General features: G+C 42.2%; 2 protein-coding genes across 2 annotated transcripts; both read left to right on the forward strand.

The window, feature by feature from the left end:
- The first annotated feature begins 4,042 nt into the window (after window positions 1–4,042).
- On the forward strand, window positions 4,043–8,667 carry LOC308330236 (ADP-ribosylhydrolase ARH1-like). The gene is made up of 4 exons (XM_080785038.1): window positions 4,043–4,064; window positions 5,692–6,029; window positions 6,236–6,611; window positions 6,899–8,667. The coding sequence occupies exons 2-4, from the start codon at window positions 5,705–5,707 to the stop codon at window positions 7,311–7,313; spliced, it is 1,116 nt and encodes a 371-aa protein (XP_080641164.1). The 5' UTR covers window positions 4,043–4,064; window positions 5,692–5,704; the 3' UTR covers window positions 7,314–8,667.
- A 1,647-nt stretch (window positions 8,668–10,314) lies between these two features.
- Window positions 10,315–13,674, forward strand: arl4cb (ADP-ribosylation factor-like 4Cb). Its single transcript, XM_080785488.1, has one exon. The coding sequence runs from the start codon at window positions 11,043–11,045 to the stop codon at window positions 11,619–11,621; it is 579 nt and encodes a 192-aa protein (XP_080641614.1). The 5' UTR covers window positions 10,315–11,042; the 3' UTR covers window positions 11,622–13,674.
- The last annotated feature ends 1,641 nt before the right edge of the window (window positions 13,675–15,315 follow it).

Consider the following 15,315-nt stretch of genomic DNA (forward strand, 5'->3'; position numbering starts at 1 on the left):
CATTTCATTTGGCAGGACTGGCGTGGGAGAAAGCCAAAGACATGTACAATACTATGCTGCAGGGAGAAGACTGAAGAGAATGGCTGGACAAATGGATGATGTGTGTGTGTGTGTGTGTGTGTGTGTTTGTGTGTGTGTGTGTGTGTGTGTGTGTGTGTGTGTGTGTGTGTGTGTGCGTGTGCGTGTGCGTGCGGGTGTGCGTGTGTGCGTGTGCGTGTGTGTGTGTTTGTTTGGTTGATGCTAATAGGCTAATCTCTCAAGAACAGATTCCGAATCCGAGCTAGCTACTGAATGTGTCGGCAGGGGCATTCAGAAACATAGCTGACCCACCGGAAGAGGAAGGGCCTAAGGCGTAGCAAACGGGCATCATCCTGCTATACACCTTCTGTTTGGCGCCACCCCAAGAGGCCCATGGGTTCCCAGATTGGAAATAAGCCTACGATCAGCCTGGGCACACTTGAACTTCCATGCGCGGACAGAAGAAGCTGTGTTTTGCGTCATTTCCGTTTTTTTAGACAGCTGGTGGATGGAAAAGAAGCTCCACCCACGTGGCAGAATGCTGCTGGAGCAAGCTTTTCCGGGAATCTGGCCGACGAGGCAATCTGCCGCGTGGGTGGAGCTTCATTTCCATCCACCAGCTGTCTAAAAAGCCGGAAGAGACCCCAGGAGTCAGCTTCCTTTGGCAGCGCATGGAATCTTAGATGTGCCCATACCCTATGCATGTTTGTTACTTTTAATGGGCACATCGTCTCTGGGTGGAAAACTGAAGTCAAACAACTTTAAAATAGCAAAATAATAATTTAAAAAAGTACTAGTAGGGCATTCATTTACAGGAAAGATTTCTTTTTTTAAATATTAAGATAAGAGGTTTCGGCCCAACAGCAATGACATAGGGCATAGGCCTACATTAAACTCTGCATGTTATTTAGATAGATGTTATAGGTTTACCTATATCTTCAAGCTCACAATGTGTCACATCACGTCACGTTCTTGAGCAACGTGTCGTATAGCAATGTGCTGTGAGCTTGTATGTAGATTGTCCTTTCTCACCTTCTCGCATTCTGTACAGCACCCCCACACTCACTCCCCAAGGGTTTCCATCCACCTACTGTCAAGCATGCAGGCCTGTACTGTTACATTCTCTTGTAGGCTATGCCTCACATGCACTCTCCCACTTGAGAAGAACAGGTGAACGGTGACTCATCTGACTATTATCACCATTTTCCACATGTCTACTGACCAGTGTCTATGTTTTTTTACACAACTGAACTCACATCTGCATTTGTCTTTGTAACGAGGGGTTCATGCACTGCATCTCTACTGAATTGTAGGCTAGCATCCCTCTCTTTTTGTTGATGGACTGTTCTTGCGTTCATAGTCAGCAAGAACAGTCATTGACAGTCACTGAGCATCACTGTTGAATGTGCACTTTTTGAACACAATTTACAAACCTATTTATTGATCTGTCTTTCTTATAGATTGAAATGCAGATGTCACTTTAGTGAACTGTTGCAGCAGCCTAAATCTGAACAACATGATGAACACAAACAGATACTATGTGCGTGATATCGTCTCTGTTGGGGCTTGAGTGGACGCCTCATATGTATGTATGTTCAAAACGTTTTGAACTTTTGATACTTAACTTTGCTGACACATTTACGAAAAACACGAAAAGTTCAAATATGGATATATGTTTGGTTGCCTGACAGCAAGAGAGAGAGAGAGAGAGAGAGAGAGAGAGAGAGAGGGGGAGAGAGAGAGAGAGAGAGAGAGAGAGAGAGAGAGAGAGAGAGAGAGAGAGAGAGAGAGAGAGAGAGAGAGAGAGAGAGAGAGAGAGAGAGGATAAAGAAACATGGGAAGAGGGATAAAAGCAGAAAGCATCAAGACTGATATGACAGTCAGCCATAGACAGATGAAGTGAGGGAGAAGCCTGCAGACAGAGCTCCGTTCCCAGGTCAGCTCTGTGATTACATAAACCATGACATGTGGGAGACTGCTGGCCTCTAATTAAACCATAAAAAGAAGAGAGGCTAGAGGGGATGACAAGTCCTCCATGTCACTGGAAATAACGCTTTAATGCAAGAGCCCGGATGTCCACATCTCACAAGCCAATTAACAAGCAGTCTTGCTTTGATCATCACAGCTGTCCAATTATCTCATATGTCAGATTATGTAGTCTGTTAACGTCAAGTTAATTTGCCATTTGTATAACCGAATGTCTTGCCGTACGGCAGTAAAAAACAAACATAATTGACAATGACAGCCCTTTTGGTATTAGTAGAAGTTCGGGGCCGCTATGATGTCCAAGCACCTACAGTAGCCTACACACCGCCATTTCTGACTGATGTGCCCATATATGGACATCTCTGTATCTGTCATATCTGTCATTCCTTGTCCCTTTTATGGCCATATATGGAGATCCCTGATAAACTCGTATTACAATACAATTCTACGTATTGTACTGCGCATACCATCAAAACAAGGAAGAAGTGATATACTGAGGTAGGCATGGGGAATGCTATGGCATGAGGTAGACTCTGGAGAGATGAGTTTTCAGACTGCAGTGGGAAATGGGGAGTTTGTCAGCAGTTCTGGGGGGGGGGGGGGGGGGGGGGGCAGCAGTCATTGTGCAGCTTGGGACCCAGGATGGAGAAGAGTCTAGGACATGTTGGTCAGGGTGTCATAATGCAGTGGTTCTCAAACTTTGGCCCACCAAATTGAGTCTGCATTTGGCCACAGAAAATATTTTGTACCAGGCACCCCCATAGAAGATTTGTGTTGTTAAAATGTATCATTTTTAAATATGAGATCTACAAGCTCACAACATGTTGCGACTGTCCCCAGATAGCTTACCATGTCTGTAATTGGGAAACAGATTTTAATTAATAGCATTTAGCTTACCATGTCTGTAATTGGGAAACAGATTTTAATTAATAGCATTTCACATTATATTAGCATTCACCATTCAGGACACTTTGAAATTTGATTTATGGCAGAAAAAGCTATCACAGAATAATCACATTGATATCTCTGCCAGACAAACAGTCATGCCACTACCATATAGCCTATGACCATTGTTGTACTGTACATGATGCACACTGGACAACTTTGCAACAGTAGTTATTTTCTGAATACGTTGTCTGAACAACAGCGCCATCTTTTGGTGTAATAATAATACAAAACAACGACACAGTGTTGCAAATCGGTAACTTGCATCTCACGCTTTTTGCACCTCCAAGTGAGTTGTCCGGACATCTTTCGGGGCTGTCTTCACTATTCAGATGTAATTCAGTCAGTTTGTAGGCCTATTAGAATTGTGATTGATTGATCATACATGTTATTTCACAGTAGCCTATATAATGGGTACATTTCAAACGAAAGCAGACCAAAAAGCACTAAGACTTGTTTACACCAGGGTCAGTTTCAATTTATCAGAAAATTTACAGTAAAGATACCTATAGACTTCTATGAAAAGAAAACAGGAACCATCATAAAGAAATAAAGGGAAAAATGAATCCAGTAATCCAGTAAATACGCCTACATACATGTTGTATGGCTGAGATTTCAGTCAATTATTGTTCTCAGTTCTCTGTTTGCTGGAAAGTTCTAGTAAAATGATTTGTGGTTTGCCACCAAGTTCCCTTTATTCACTATCACTATGTTGTAGGCCTACAATATGTCTTTTGTGTCATGCCGTCTGTTCTCAAACTGATGACTCATTAGTCTCATTAGTAGTAAACAGGTCAATCCTGTGTTAATTCACTCTATCCCACTCATTTGTTAGTTTCAAGAGTAGTAGTGGTTAAGGTGAACAAGTATTCAATGTTGATGAGAAAGTCTGCGAAATTATGCCAGTGGAACAATGAAAGAGCAACAATGAAAGGCAGCTATTAGCAAGGGGGCGGGTCTCGAGTCGGGGGCAGTAAACAAGCGCTCCTTCCCGCATATCATCCTAGGGAAAAAAATCTAGCCTGCCGTTACCTTCCGCGATATGACGTCGGTTGGTTGTATTTCCTTGATTGTTCACTTCCTTGATTGTTCATTCCTGGTTTGCGCCTGTTCCGGTAAGAGTAAATTATGTTAGTGTTCCGCTCCTTTTCTATGATATAAAGATATGTGAAACTGTAATCTGTATTATCGATGTGCAGGAGTTGATTTGAGTAGTGTGTAGTAGCCTACATGGAATATGAGACTGCTTGCCCCTTTACCAGTGATGTAGTTATTATGTGTTTGTGTGTGTTTGTCTAGAGCTATGGAACAGAGCTAGTGCTGGAGTGAAGTTATGCAAGTTTTCAGTTGTCAGCGCACCAGTGTTGAATTTGGGACTGGGAAGATTTATTTTATTTGTTTTTATTCTGAATACATGGGAAGTGTTTCCAATGTTTTGGTAAATGATTAGAAAACAACCTGTGATATGTTTTATTTTATATGCCTGAACCGATTATAATGACAAAGGTCTCAATTGTTGATAAATAATGTTTGTTATGAGCTGGTCCAGCCGGCTCCATTCACTGCCATGTATTCATTGCACTTCCGTGTGAGTTTGGCTCCCATGAAAGTGTCAAGGCGCAGCCCAGTCACGTGACCACTTCTCTTCCTTCTCAAAGCTTCCTTGTCTGTGTCTCTGTCTGCCTGACTAGTGACTGACACATCAGCCATGTCTTGTCAGCCTGTCTGTCCGAAAATAATCTTGCAAACTACGCAGCTGGACAGATCTGCACCATAATGTTCTGTAGTCTGTACACACACTGCCAGTGGGCCATAGAATACTTCCTCTTGCCATAATAATACATAATACATAATGCATATTATTTGCCAATTGCTAAGTGTCTTCTGGTTAAAGACACTTAGTATGTTATAGCTTAAATTGTTAATATAGTGGTTGAAACTGTATTAATTGATTGCCCAAGTCCTGTGGTGGTAGTTCTGCTCTGGTTTTGGTGAAATATTAAGTAGTTCCATTTTGTGGGGGGCACAGGGGGCCACGCATTAAAAGTATATATTAATCCACAAAACTAATGTCGTTTGTATTGTTGACCTATTTCTAAAATATTAGTGCAACTTTCGTTCTTGTTTGACCCCTCTATCACACGTGTTGTTTTTTGTGTCCATATCACTATGCCAAAAAAATGAAAAAATAGTGATGCCCAAAAATAGTGATGCCCAATGCCCTAAAAACGCTCCAGAGCTCCACAAGTTGAAGTTAGGTGATTTCAAGTTTTCATTGGGTCAATATTAATACACATACACAGGCATAATCTTCCATTTCTACCTCGTGCTGGTAGAAGCACGAAGCTAGAAGCGTTAATATTCCAAATGAGAGGCATGCTGAAGTCAGAAATGAAACATTGCCCATCTGGTCAAAACCATGGAGAGTTCCCTAGATTAGGAGATACGAGACATTCTTTCGGAGCCGCAAACAAGGAAGTGAACGGCAGTGCGAATGTAATGCACAATCTATGTAAAGCGCCTTGGATAAAGGCGCTATATAAATGCACCATTTACCGACGCTGGGGGATAGGTGGCCTTCTCAAAATGGGGACGAGCATGATTTGTGGCGTGCATGATTTGTGGCGAGCCTTCCGGTTACCAGATCCATGTGCGCTTAGTAAGTGAAATAAAGTCAATTTAAAAAAAATATATATATAATTTTAAACGATCTGTTGCCCTTTTCATACTGTATGTCCTCAGTTAAGGAGTCATAATGTCTACTGAAATCCCCTTGAAGGAGAGGTATGCAGCCAGCATGGTTCTGAGTGGTGTAGGTGATGCCCTGGGCTACAACCACGGTGACTGGGAGTTTGAGAGTAATGGGGAGTCTATTCATCAGCAAGTAAAAGAGAAAGGTGGTTTGGCTAAACTGGATGCCAAGGACTTTCCGATCAGCGATGATACCATCATGCACTTGGCCACCGCGTATGCGCTGATTGAGGTCGAGGAAAAGGCTAAGACAACCCTGCCGGACCTGTGTCGGGAATTGGCAAAGAAATACGTGGACAGTATGAAGGACATGGATGGACGTGCACCAGGTATCTGTACATTACTTCAATTGGAAGGTTTTTGTGTTAGGTCAGGGACATACACATTAATTTTACTTTGACAATGTCTGTGTGACTGTCACTTTAGAGTAGACTAGAGCCATCTTCACAAATCAATCAAGATCACAACAATGGCATATGACAGAAATTGTGATTTATATAATATTGAAATAGTTTTTCTTTTTGATCTCCTCCAGGGATAACCTGCATGTCTTCCTGTCATCTTCTCGAGCAGAGAATGATGATGACAAAAGACTACGACTACAACATACCCTTCCACCGCATGGGTGGAGGCTGTGGGGCGGCAATGCGTGCCATGTGCATCGGCCTGCGCTTCCCTGACAGAGAGCAGGAGCCTCACCTGATAGCGGTGAGCGTTGAGAGCGGGCGTCTTACGCACCACCACCCCACCGGTTACCTGGGGGCCTTGGCCGCAGCACTGTTCACGGCCTACGCCGTCAGAGGCAGCCCACCCATGGAGGCCTGGGGCCATGGCCTCCTGGAGGTGCTGGAGAAAGCCAAGGACTACATCAGAGAGGCAGGCCACTGTGTGACCGAGAACCTGGAGACATGGTGAGTGTGTGAAGAATAAAATCAAAAATACATTATTATTGTCGCTGTCGGGCAGAAATCAACTATATCCGCTTTTCAACTATTTTTTATTTTATTTAATAAATCAGTGCTATTATTTACATCTCGTCTTTGTGTGAGTTTTACAAATATTTGACCAATGAAAAGTATCAAAAAGTGCCTCTGACTAAACCTCCTAACTGTGTTGTTCAAATCAGTATTATCAATAGCAGATAGTATATTTAAATGTCAATAGTAGAGTAATTAATTCAGCATTCACTGATCCATAGGGACTACTTTGAGAAAGCTTGGAAGAGCTACCTGTCAGAGAGAGGAATCCTGGATGGGAAAGCCGAGAAAGCACGCTTTCCAGAATGCTATGGCCTGAAGGAAAGAGAGAAATTTTACAGCGATGTTGCTTTCAGGAGCACTGGCGGTGCCAGTGGCCACGATGCCCCCATGATAGCTTATGATGCTCTCCTATGCGCTGGTGACTCGTGGGAGAAGCTGGCCGATCATGGCTTCTTCCACGGTGGAGACAGCGACTCCACGGCTGCGATCGCTGCTGCCTGGTGGGGCACCATCTACGGCTTCAGGGGAGTTCCAGAGCGGAACCACAAGAAACTGGAGTACAGGAAGAGACTGGTTACGGTGGCAGAGAAGCTGTTTTTGTTGAGGAATAAGCCCTTTAATGAAGATGAATAAAGCAAACCTGAAAATGTAACTGTGGTTAATTGGAACTTAAAATATTATACATTATTAATTATACATAATCGGCGACTGTCTGTGGCTCAGGAGGTAGAGCAGGTCGTCCAATGATCCATGGGTCGGCGGTTCGAATCCCGGCTATACTCCTGTCTACATGTCAAAGTGTCCTTGGGCAAGACACTGAACGCCAAATTGCTCCCGATGTGCTGGTTGGTACCTTGCATGGCTTCCACCACAATTGGTGCACTATGTAAAGCGCCTTGGATAAAGGCGCTATATAAATGCACCATTTACCAATGTTGTGTAAGAGAGAAATTACAGTAGTGCTAAATGGTATCATACAATAACGTTCACCCCAAAACACGCTCGCAGGGTCAACTCCAGTCTCCTTTCATTAGTTGGAAATGCATGCCCCATCCAGTTAATATGTCTGTCCCTTATGTCCTTATATGGAGTTCTTTGTCAGGCATGCCCAAATGGAGTCTATGCAGATGTCAGAACACCATTCTTAATATAAAAAAAATACAACTTCATGATTTTTAGAAATATAAACAAAACATTTCCCAAAGAAAAACCTAGAATTGTAATCAATGGCTCTGAAATTTTCCAGCTTCCCCATACTAAATTCTCATTAAAATTGGAAACAACATATTGATACTGTATGTATGAAGTCTATGAAGATGCTTGGTATATTGAGAATAATCTTTAACACTTATAGCTTAATTTTCTCTCATATTAATTACTGTAATATTGTCTGGGCTGCTACATATTCAACACATCTCACTAAATTACTGATCATTCAAAAAAGGTTTCTGAGAATGATTTCACATTCAAATTGGTATATGAGCTGTCTGCCCCGCTCTTTATTAAATATTCACTATTACCCATTGACAAAGTAAACGTTTTTCAGACCGGTTTATTTATGTTTAAATTCAAAAAATGCATACAAGACATTCCGTCTTCTTTTCACAATTTCTTCCGTGTTACTTCTGACATTCACTCCTACCCCACAAGGCAAAGAGATCATTTTGAATTACCCTATTGTCGCACTTCCAAACATCAAATTTAGAGGCCCTCATCTATGGAACTCCCTAGAATAGATGCTTCACTTAAATCCTCATTATCCGTGCCAATATTCAAAAAACATCTAAAGAAATATCTTATTTCTTCCTCTCTGATTACATGTTTTACTTTGATGCGTTATATTTTCTTTTGTGTGTTTGTTGTTGTATTGTTTATTTCCGTTTTTTGAGCAGTCTGTGTTTTTATTTCTTTACTGCACAGCTGCCCCCCTTTGCCAACTTGTAGATTTCTTTACTGTACTGAACTTTTAATCTTTTTAAATCAATGACCTCTTCCTACAGGAAAGGATTCCAAATAAGCCAGCTGGCTTCTTCCCTTCCTTGCATTGTATTTTTGTTCTTTGATATGTTATTGTCTATTTTTTGTACTACATGCTATAAATAAATAAACCTAAAGAAAAATCGACACCTAGCACTGTACTCCCCGTGGTGGTGTGGAACGCGTGTGTCGAATTTGAAGTCTGTAGGTTGAATGGTTCTCGAGTTAGAGACTTGGTGCATTAATAGATAGATACATGTGCCTTAGTTATTAAATTGTGCCATGCTAATTATACATGCCAAGCCTAACATCATGTAAAGTAAAGATTTAGCAAATTCGAGTCACTATAAATATTATCGTCGCTGTTGGGCAGAAACAATCTCCATTTTTAAACCTTTTTTATAAAATAAATAAATGCTATTGAACACCCTTTATGTCTGTGTTGGTTTTACAAATATTGAACCAATGGAATTAATTAAGGAAGCACTTCTGAAACTGTCACACATAAAAGTTACATGAAAAAAACTGTCTCTACATTTATAGTCCAACACCTCGTAACTCCATTTGAGCTGTAAGATTTGGGAAAAGTGATAATAAGGACACACTCAAGTATCTGACAATGTAAAGTCACCATAATGTCTTTGATGTATAGAAACATTTATAAAAAAATCCAACTTACAAATATAAGCATAAATGACTAAACTATAGGCTATAAAGTATACAATATACTGTACCCTTATACGTTACAGGTCCATGTGGTTCCATTTGTACACTCAAGTTATTTCAACACACAGGATTTCACAGTGTCTGTTGGGATCCCACTCCCAGAGTTTAAATACTGGGCATCCTTGAAATGAAAAAGTTTGCGAATCACTGATGTAGTGGGGGGAAAGCCTGTATTGATCTATTGACGATTGGCACCAAAGATGTGTTTGAACTGTATATTGATGACAGCCTACGTTACCTATTTCTACCACAAGGTGTCGTAGTTGCTTAAGTTCTTGCAGAGCGATGTTCATTGCAGAAATAAACATATCTGTACTGACGCTGTAGTGTATGTAACCATAACAACGTCTATAGGCTGAGTCTAATGTCGCCTGTGAAATCAGAGATTGAATAAACATGTATTAGAAGCAATCGTGTGTGTGTGTGTGTGTGTGTGTGTGTGTGTGTGTGACCATCGAAATTAGCTATTTCTGGCTTTAAGTAAAGTTCTTAAAGTCAAAGATCATAAACATGATCAGTCCTAAATGTTACAGTAGGCTAATGCAAACGTGTGCAATGACTACTCTCGAAGTATACTGCAAGTAATTTTTTGAGGTAGCCTACTTTTACTTTAGGCTACAGCTGGGTCTTTCCTATTTTTAGTAGGCACTGTAGGCTAGTTGTACTTCTACTCCACTATAAATATTTTAAGCAACTTTTTTACTTTTACTCCACTGCAATCAGCCCTGCATACATTTGAAAATAGCCGATCTACAAGTTCACAGTGCGTTGAGATGAGGTGTGTGTGTGTGTGTGTGTGTGTGTGTGTGTGTGTGTTGGGGGGGTGGGGGGGGGGCACGTGGGCCTGACTGGGTGGAGCGTCGCGTCGCCTCAGTTCTACTGCGGTGTGTGATTCCTCCATCCATACAGCAGTCAGCAGTCAGCAGTGCTTATGCAGCGGTCGCTGGTGAAGGACCTCTGCTCGTGTGCCGAGACACGCACACACACTGAAAAATAACCTGGAGAAATTCTATTCAAAGGCGTCATTTAATTTTTACGGGACGTCACCTTACCAACCAACCGACCCACTGGATAACTGTCGACATTGGCGGATTTTATTTTAAATACCGAGGAAAAGAGGAGCGTCTTTTTCGTTGCCAAAAAGGACTCACAGGCGCGGAGGAGACAAGTGCGCGAGCTGCAGCTGACGGTATAATTTAATTGGCTGGGTCTCAGGGACAGGGTGTGTTTGTTTTGCAGTCGTTTTTTTAACAGCATAGACAGAATCCCCCAGCCTCCTTGAGCTGTCCTGTAGTGGTGAGGGTGATATAGTGGGAGATGTTGTGGAGCTGACGCGGCTGTGAGGAGAATGTTAATGAACGTCGCTGCTGTGCTGCTGCGTCCTGCCGACGCGGGCGTCATCCCTCCCTGCTACTGACCGAGAGAGGAGAGGACACCAGCCACCAGCAGCACGCATCGTCCGTTCACTGGGGACCCTCCACACGGACGCCAGCAACCCTTTTTTATTTTCCTCTTTGCGAGAGGTTGGGGAGTATATCTGCTCTGTGCGGTGTTGTTTTCAGACAGGGTTGGGATAGAAAGGGGGGCCACGCCAGACACCCCCCTCCCCCCGCCCCCCCCCCCCCAATCACCAACCTCCACCTTTAGCTATTTGAAAAAATGGGCAACAGTTTCTCCAACATCTCTGCCTTCCAGTCGCTGCACATCGTCATGCTGGGGTTGGACTCCGCCGGCAAGACCACCGTCCTCTACAGGCTCAAATTCAACGAGTTCGTCAACACGGTGCCCACGATCGGCTTCAACACGGAGAAGATCAAGCTCAGCAACGGCACGGCCAAGGGCATAAGTTGCCACTTCTGGGACGTGGGCGGCCAGGAGAAGCTGCGGCCCCTGTGGAAGTCGTACAGCCGCTGCACGGACGGCATCATCTACGTGGTGGACTCTGTGGACGTGGACCGGCTGGAGGAGGCCAAGACGGAGCTACACAAAGTCACCAAGTTCGCGGAGAACCAGGGCACGCCGCTGCTGGTGATCGCCAACAAGCAGGACCTGCCCAAGTCGCTGGCGGTGGCCGACATCGAGAAGCAGCTGGCGCTGCACGAGCTCACGCCATCCACCACCTACCACGTCCAGCCCGCCTGCGCCATCATAGGCGAGGGCCTGCACGAGGGCATGGACAAGCTCTACGAGATGATCGTGAAACGGAGGAAATCTCTAAAGCAGAAGAAGAAGCGATAACGACTGGCCCACAATGGATGAATAGCATAGCGCTTATGGACAATGTTGGCAGTGGTTCTCAAATGTTTTTTAAGGACCCCCATAACTCTGAGAGTGTACAATTGGTTCCATTTGTATGCTCTCAGAGTTACAGACCTGTAAAGGGTCCATATAGGTTCCATGTATGGTTCTGAGTTATACAGAGGACACATAAGGATCCATTTGGACCCCCCACCCTCTCAAGGAACCCTGAGGGTCCCTGGACCCCACTTTTGAGAACCACTGCATTATGGGACTGCTTAAAAATTACTGTAACCAGAAATGCTAACCGGGTATGCCAGTGTTGCCCGCTCCCTCAAAAAAAGTGGTTTACTTTGCAGTGATTATTTTGTAGCCAACATCCTTTCATTTTGTTTGGGTTATGCTGTCAAAAAGTCATTAACCCAACCAACCCCCTGCTGAATGATGCTTTTGCACGCGAGAGCGTCCCTCTTATGGGTGCAAGAATATATACTAAGATTAACCAAATAAAGAAAATAAACTTGAAAGGACATTATATTATGAACTACAGCATTCAAGAACGATGAAAACAAAAAGATGAACATAAAAAAACAAAAACGGGCTGGCACCGTTATTTGCTGCTTTACCATGGATTTTCAACGTACAGTACGTACAATAGGTGGACATTTTAATTCGAAGAAGCTTCCATCCTTGTAGCCCACCAAGTACTTTCCTTCTTTCAGTTTGGATATTTTTTATTTTCCTTCCACCAGGTCTTCAATGGAATGCTTCCTTGGAACCATGACTTATTTTTCTTAATTTTGCACGTGGCTTGGGTCATATTCAAATGTGTGCCCCCTGCTTCCATTCAACAAAAGACTGATGCCAAGGACTTGTATGTGGTGTGTGGAGCCTGTGGTTATGGATTATTATGGATGTCATGCAGATGATGATAACACAAGTTTTTTTGTTTTTGTTTTTTTTAGCGTTGAAGTAGCCTTTACTATGTGTGGTGGGCCTATGAGGATAATAATTGTCTGTGACCCGGTCCACTACTTTGCACTTTTTTTCATTTCATAAACAAGAAAATAGTAGAGTACTACACTGTATAGAAGAGCAAATCCAGGCCGATTATGTACTGAAAGAAAAAGAAGAAAGAAGCCAAAATTGAAGTATTTTTTGAATATTAAAAGATATAAAAGTGACAACGTGGGTGATTATTTTCATATGGTGGTGGTTGGTTGAATATAGATGATAATTACTGATTCTCAACATGGGGGTCCCAGGGATGACCAAAGGGACCCTAAAACGGGTCTTTAACTCTGAGAGTGTCACTGATGTATATTACATGATGTAGTAGGATATATTGCCTGCATGGAAATATTTTGTTATCAACAGATAATCAGGACAAGGTCCTGTGAACTATTGACCCGGGCTGATCTGATCTTTATCTTAGTACTGTTCAATGGAGAAACATTTACAACTCCATGGTGGGGGGGGGGGGGGGGGGGAGAGCATAGGTTGAAGGTCGCAGAGTTCAGAATCTTTGAAGGTTGAAGATCAGGAATCGATTCAGAATGAAAATCTCCCATAAACATCTTTCTATTGTCCAAGCTTGTTTTAATGCCCACAAACATGTCTCTTCTGTGTGGAACTGAGCCTTATTATTGTATCTGAAGTGAGCACTGATCTAGCAGCAAGAAGCACAAGCTCGTTTGTGAAATTTATGGATCTGCAATGCAGTGTTTTTATGCACAATGCTGTGGCCTCTGAAGCTTTACGACCATAACAAAATGGAAAATCACTTATCAAATTCTGGCAGACGGCTTAACTTGTTCATCGATTGACTGGTTGGTTGATTGGTTGATTGATCGATGATATTGTCGTTTGATAATGTCACGTGTTGTGATAATGTTTATGACAATGTCAATACAGGTGTAACTGTAAAGGTAACCTATACCGTTAATCTATAAATTGCAGTGAGGGTAGGTTGGTTGTTTAATCCAGTGTTTCTCAAAGTGGGGTTTGGGGACCCCCAGGGGTCCAGGGGGTCCCCCCACCATGTGTTAGCATGGATATTAAAAAATAGCAGATAAACAAGCAACAGCATGTCACTTCGTGCCATGCTGCCAGCTTGTACATCTGCTATTTCTGAACATTTTAGAAATATCTTGGAAGTAGAAATAGCCCAAGTGTTTAAATACAGTCCTTGCTTTCGTGATCTGAGACTAGATCACTACAAGCTTCAAAACAAGTGGCAATGGGTGCATACATTTCCACCAATTAGCTCTAATTTCTAAATGAAGCTCAGAACTCGTTGGCCCTGTATCTCAAATGATCAAATAAATATTTGATTAAGGAATATAATATGCCTTTTGTACCGGTATTTCTGTATCAGCTAAATGTAGATTTTTATGTTGGACATTATTGATTTAAATTAAGATTCTCAGACAAAATAAAATAAACGACGCTGATCAACTAAGTGGTTAATCAATCAATAAGGTTATCAATGATCAATTAATGGATTAATTGATAATGTGCATCCCTAATTGTGATGTGAGACCTTGTGAACTTGTAGAGCTGCTTTTATTTTCCAGCTAATTTTAAAACCTTTGGCCTATAATGACATGCCAAAAATAGGGACGCCTGGGTTAACGTGGTTAAGTGGCTTGCTCATGTGGGAGTACCATAAATTGAGAGTGTGAATTTCGTTGGTGTCGGGCATAACCTCCTATCTCCATATTCTCATGTCATAATACAGTGTCACACAAAAGCATCAAAGGTAGCAGAGCGTGTTGATCTGCTACTTTTGCTATTTTGTAATTGGAATCTGGAAAAGTACAATTTTGGACCTATGAGGTTTACATCCGACAGAGACGATATTATATAGGCTCTCAAACTGCGGGCTCCTCGGGGGCCCTTAAGGGGGTTCCAGGGGGTCCCCAACTAAATTAGTTAACATTGTATTAAAATCAACCAATCAATCAATCAATTGGACCACTTTATACCTTGATCTTTTATATGCAGATGGGCTATTTGACACATCAATCACATTAAAAATACAAAAATCATACAAGGTCACATGTTCCATCACGATGCATATTGTGAACTTGAAGACCTGCTATTTTCTAATAACCTAAGTGTAACATGGGGCTTAATTGGTTGATGTATGTTTGGTAATAATAATATATATCTGAAAAGTAAGTAGTAACAACAGCTGTCAAATAATTAAATTAAAATAAAAGAGTAAAAAGTGCAATATTTGCCTGTGAGATGGAGAGTAGTATTTAAAAATGGAAATACTCAAGTAAAGTAAAAGTTACATGACATTGTATTTATGTACAGTACTTAAGTAATTGCACTTAGTTACTTTACACCACTGAACACGGAGTTGTATTTGGTACAGCAGCTGAACTGTACTCCTACGCAAATTGATGCTGACTGTGAAACCAAATGGAAAGGTGCATCATGCATCTGAAATTGCAGAACGCACTAAAAGATGACCTGGCCACAGCCTTTTGGCATTATTTACCTGGTGCTGTGAGCCAAGGCCCTCACCAGCTCCACACAAAAATCTATAGTTTTAATCAATAAGGATTGCTGACTCACTGCATGCCAAGCACTACCTCCCTCCCATACCTATCGTATTTCAACAATAGTAAGAGTATAGGAGAAAGTCTGTGGCTAAGGCTAGGAGTGTTAGATGCTCCCGGAA

This window comes from Protomyctophum bolini, assembly GCF_963924005.1.
Source record: "Protomyctophum bolini genome assembly, chromosome: 16".
Taxonomy (NCBI): Eukaryota; Metazoa; Chordata; class Actinopteri; order Myctophiformes; family Myctophidae; genus Protomyctophum; species Protomyctophum bolini.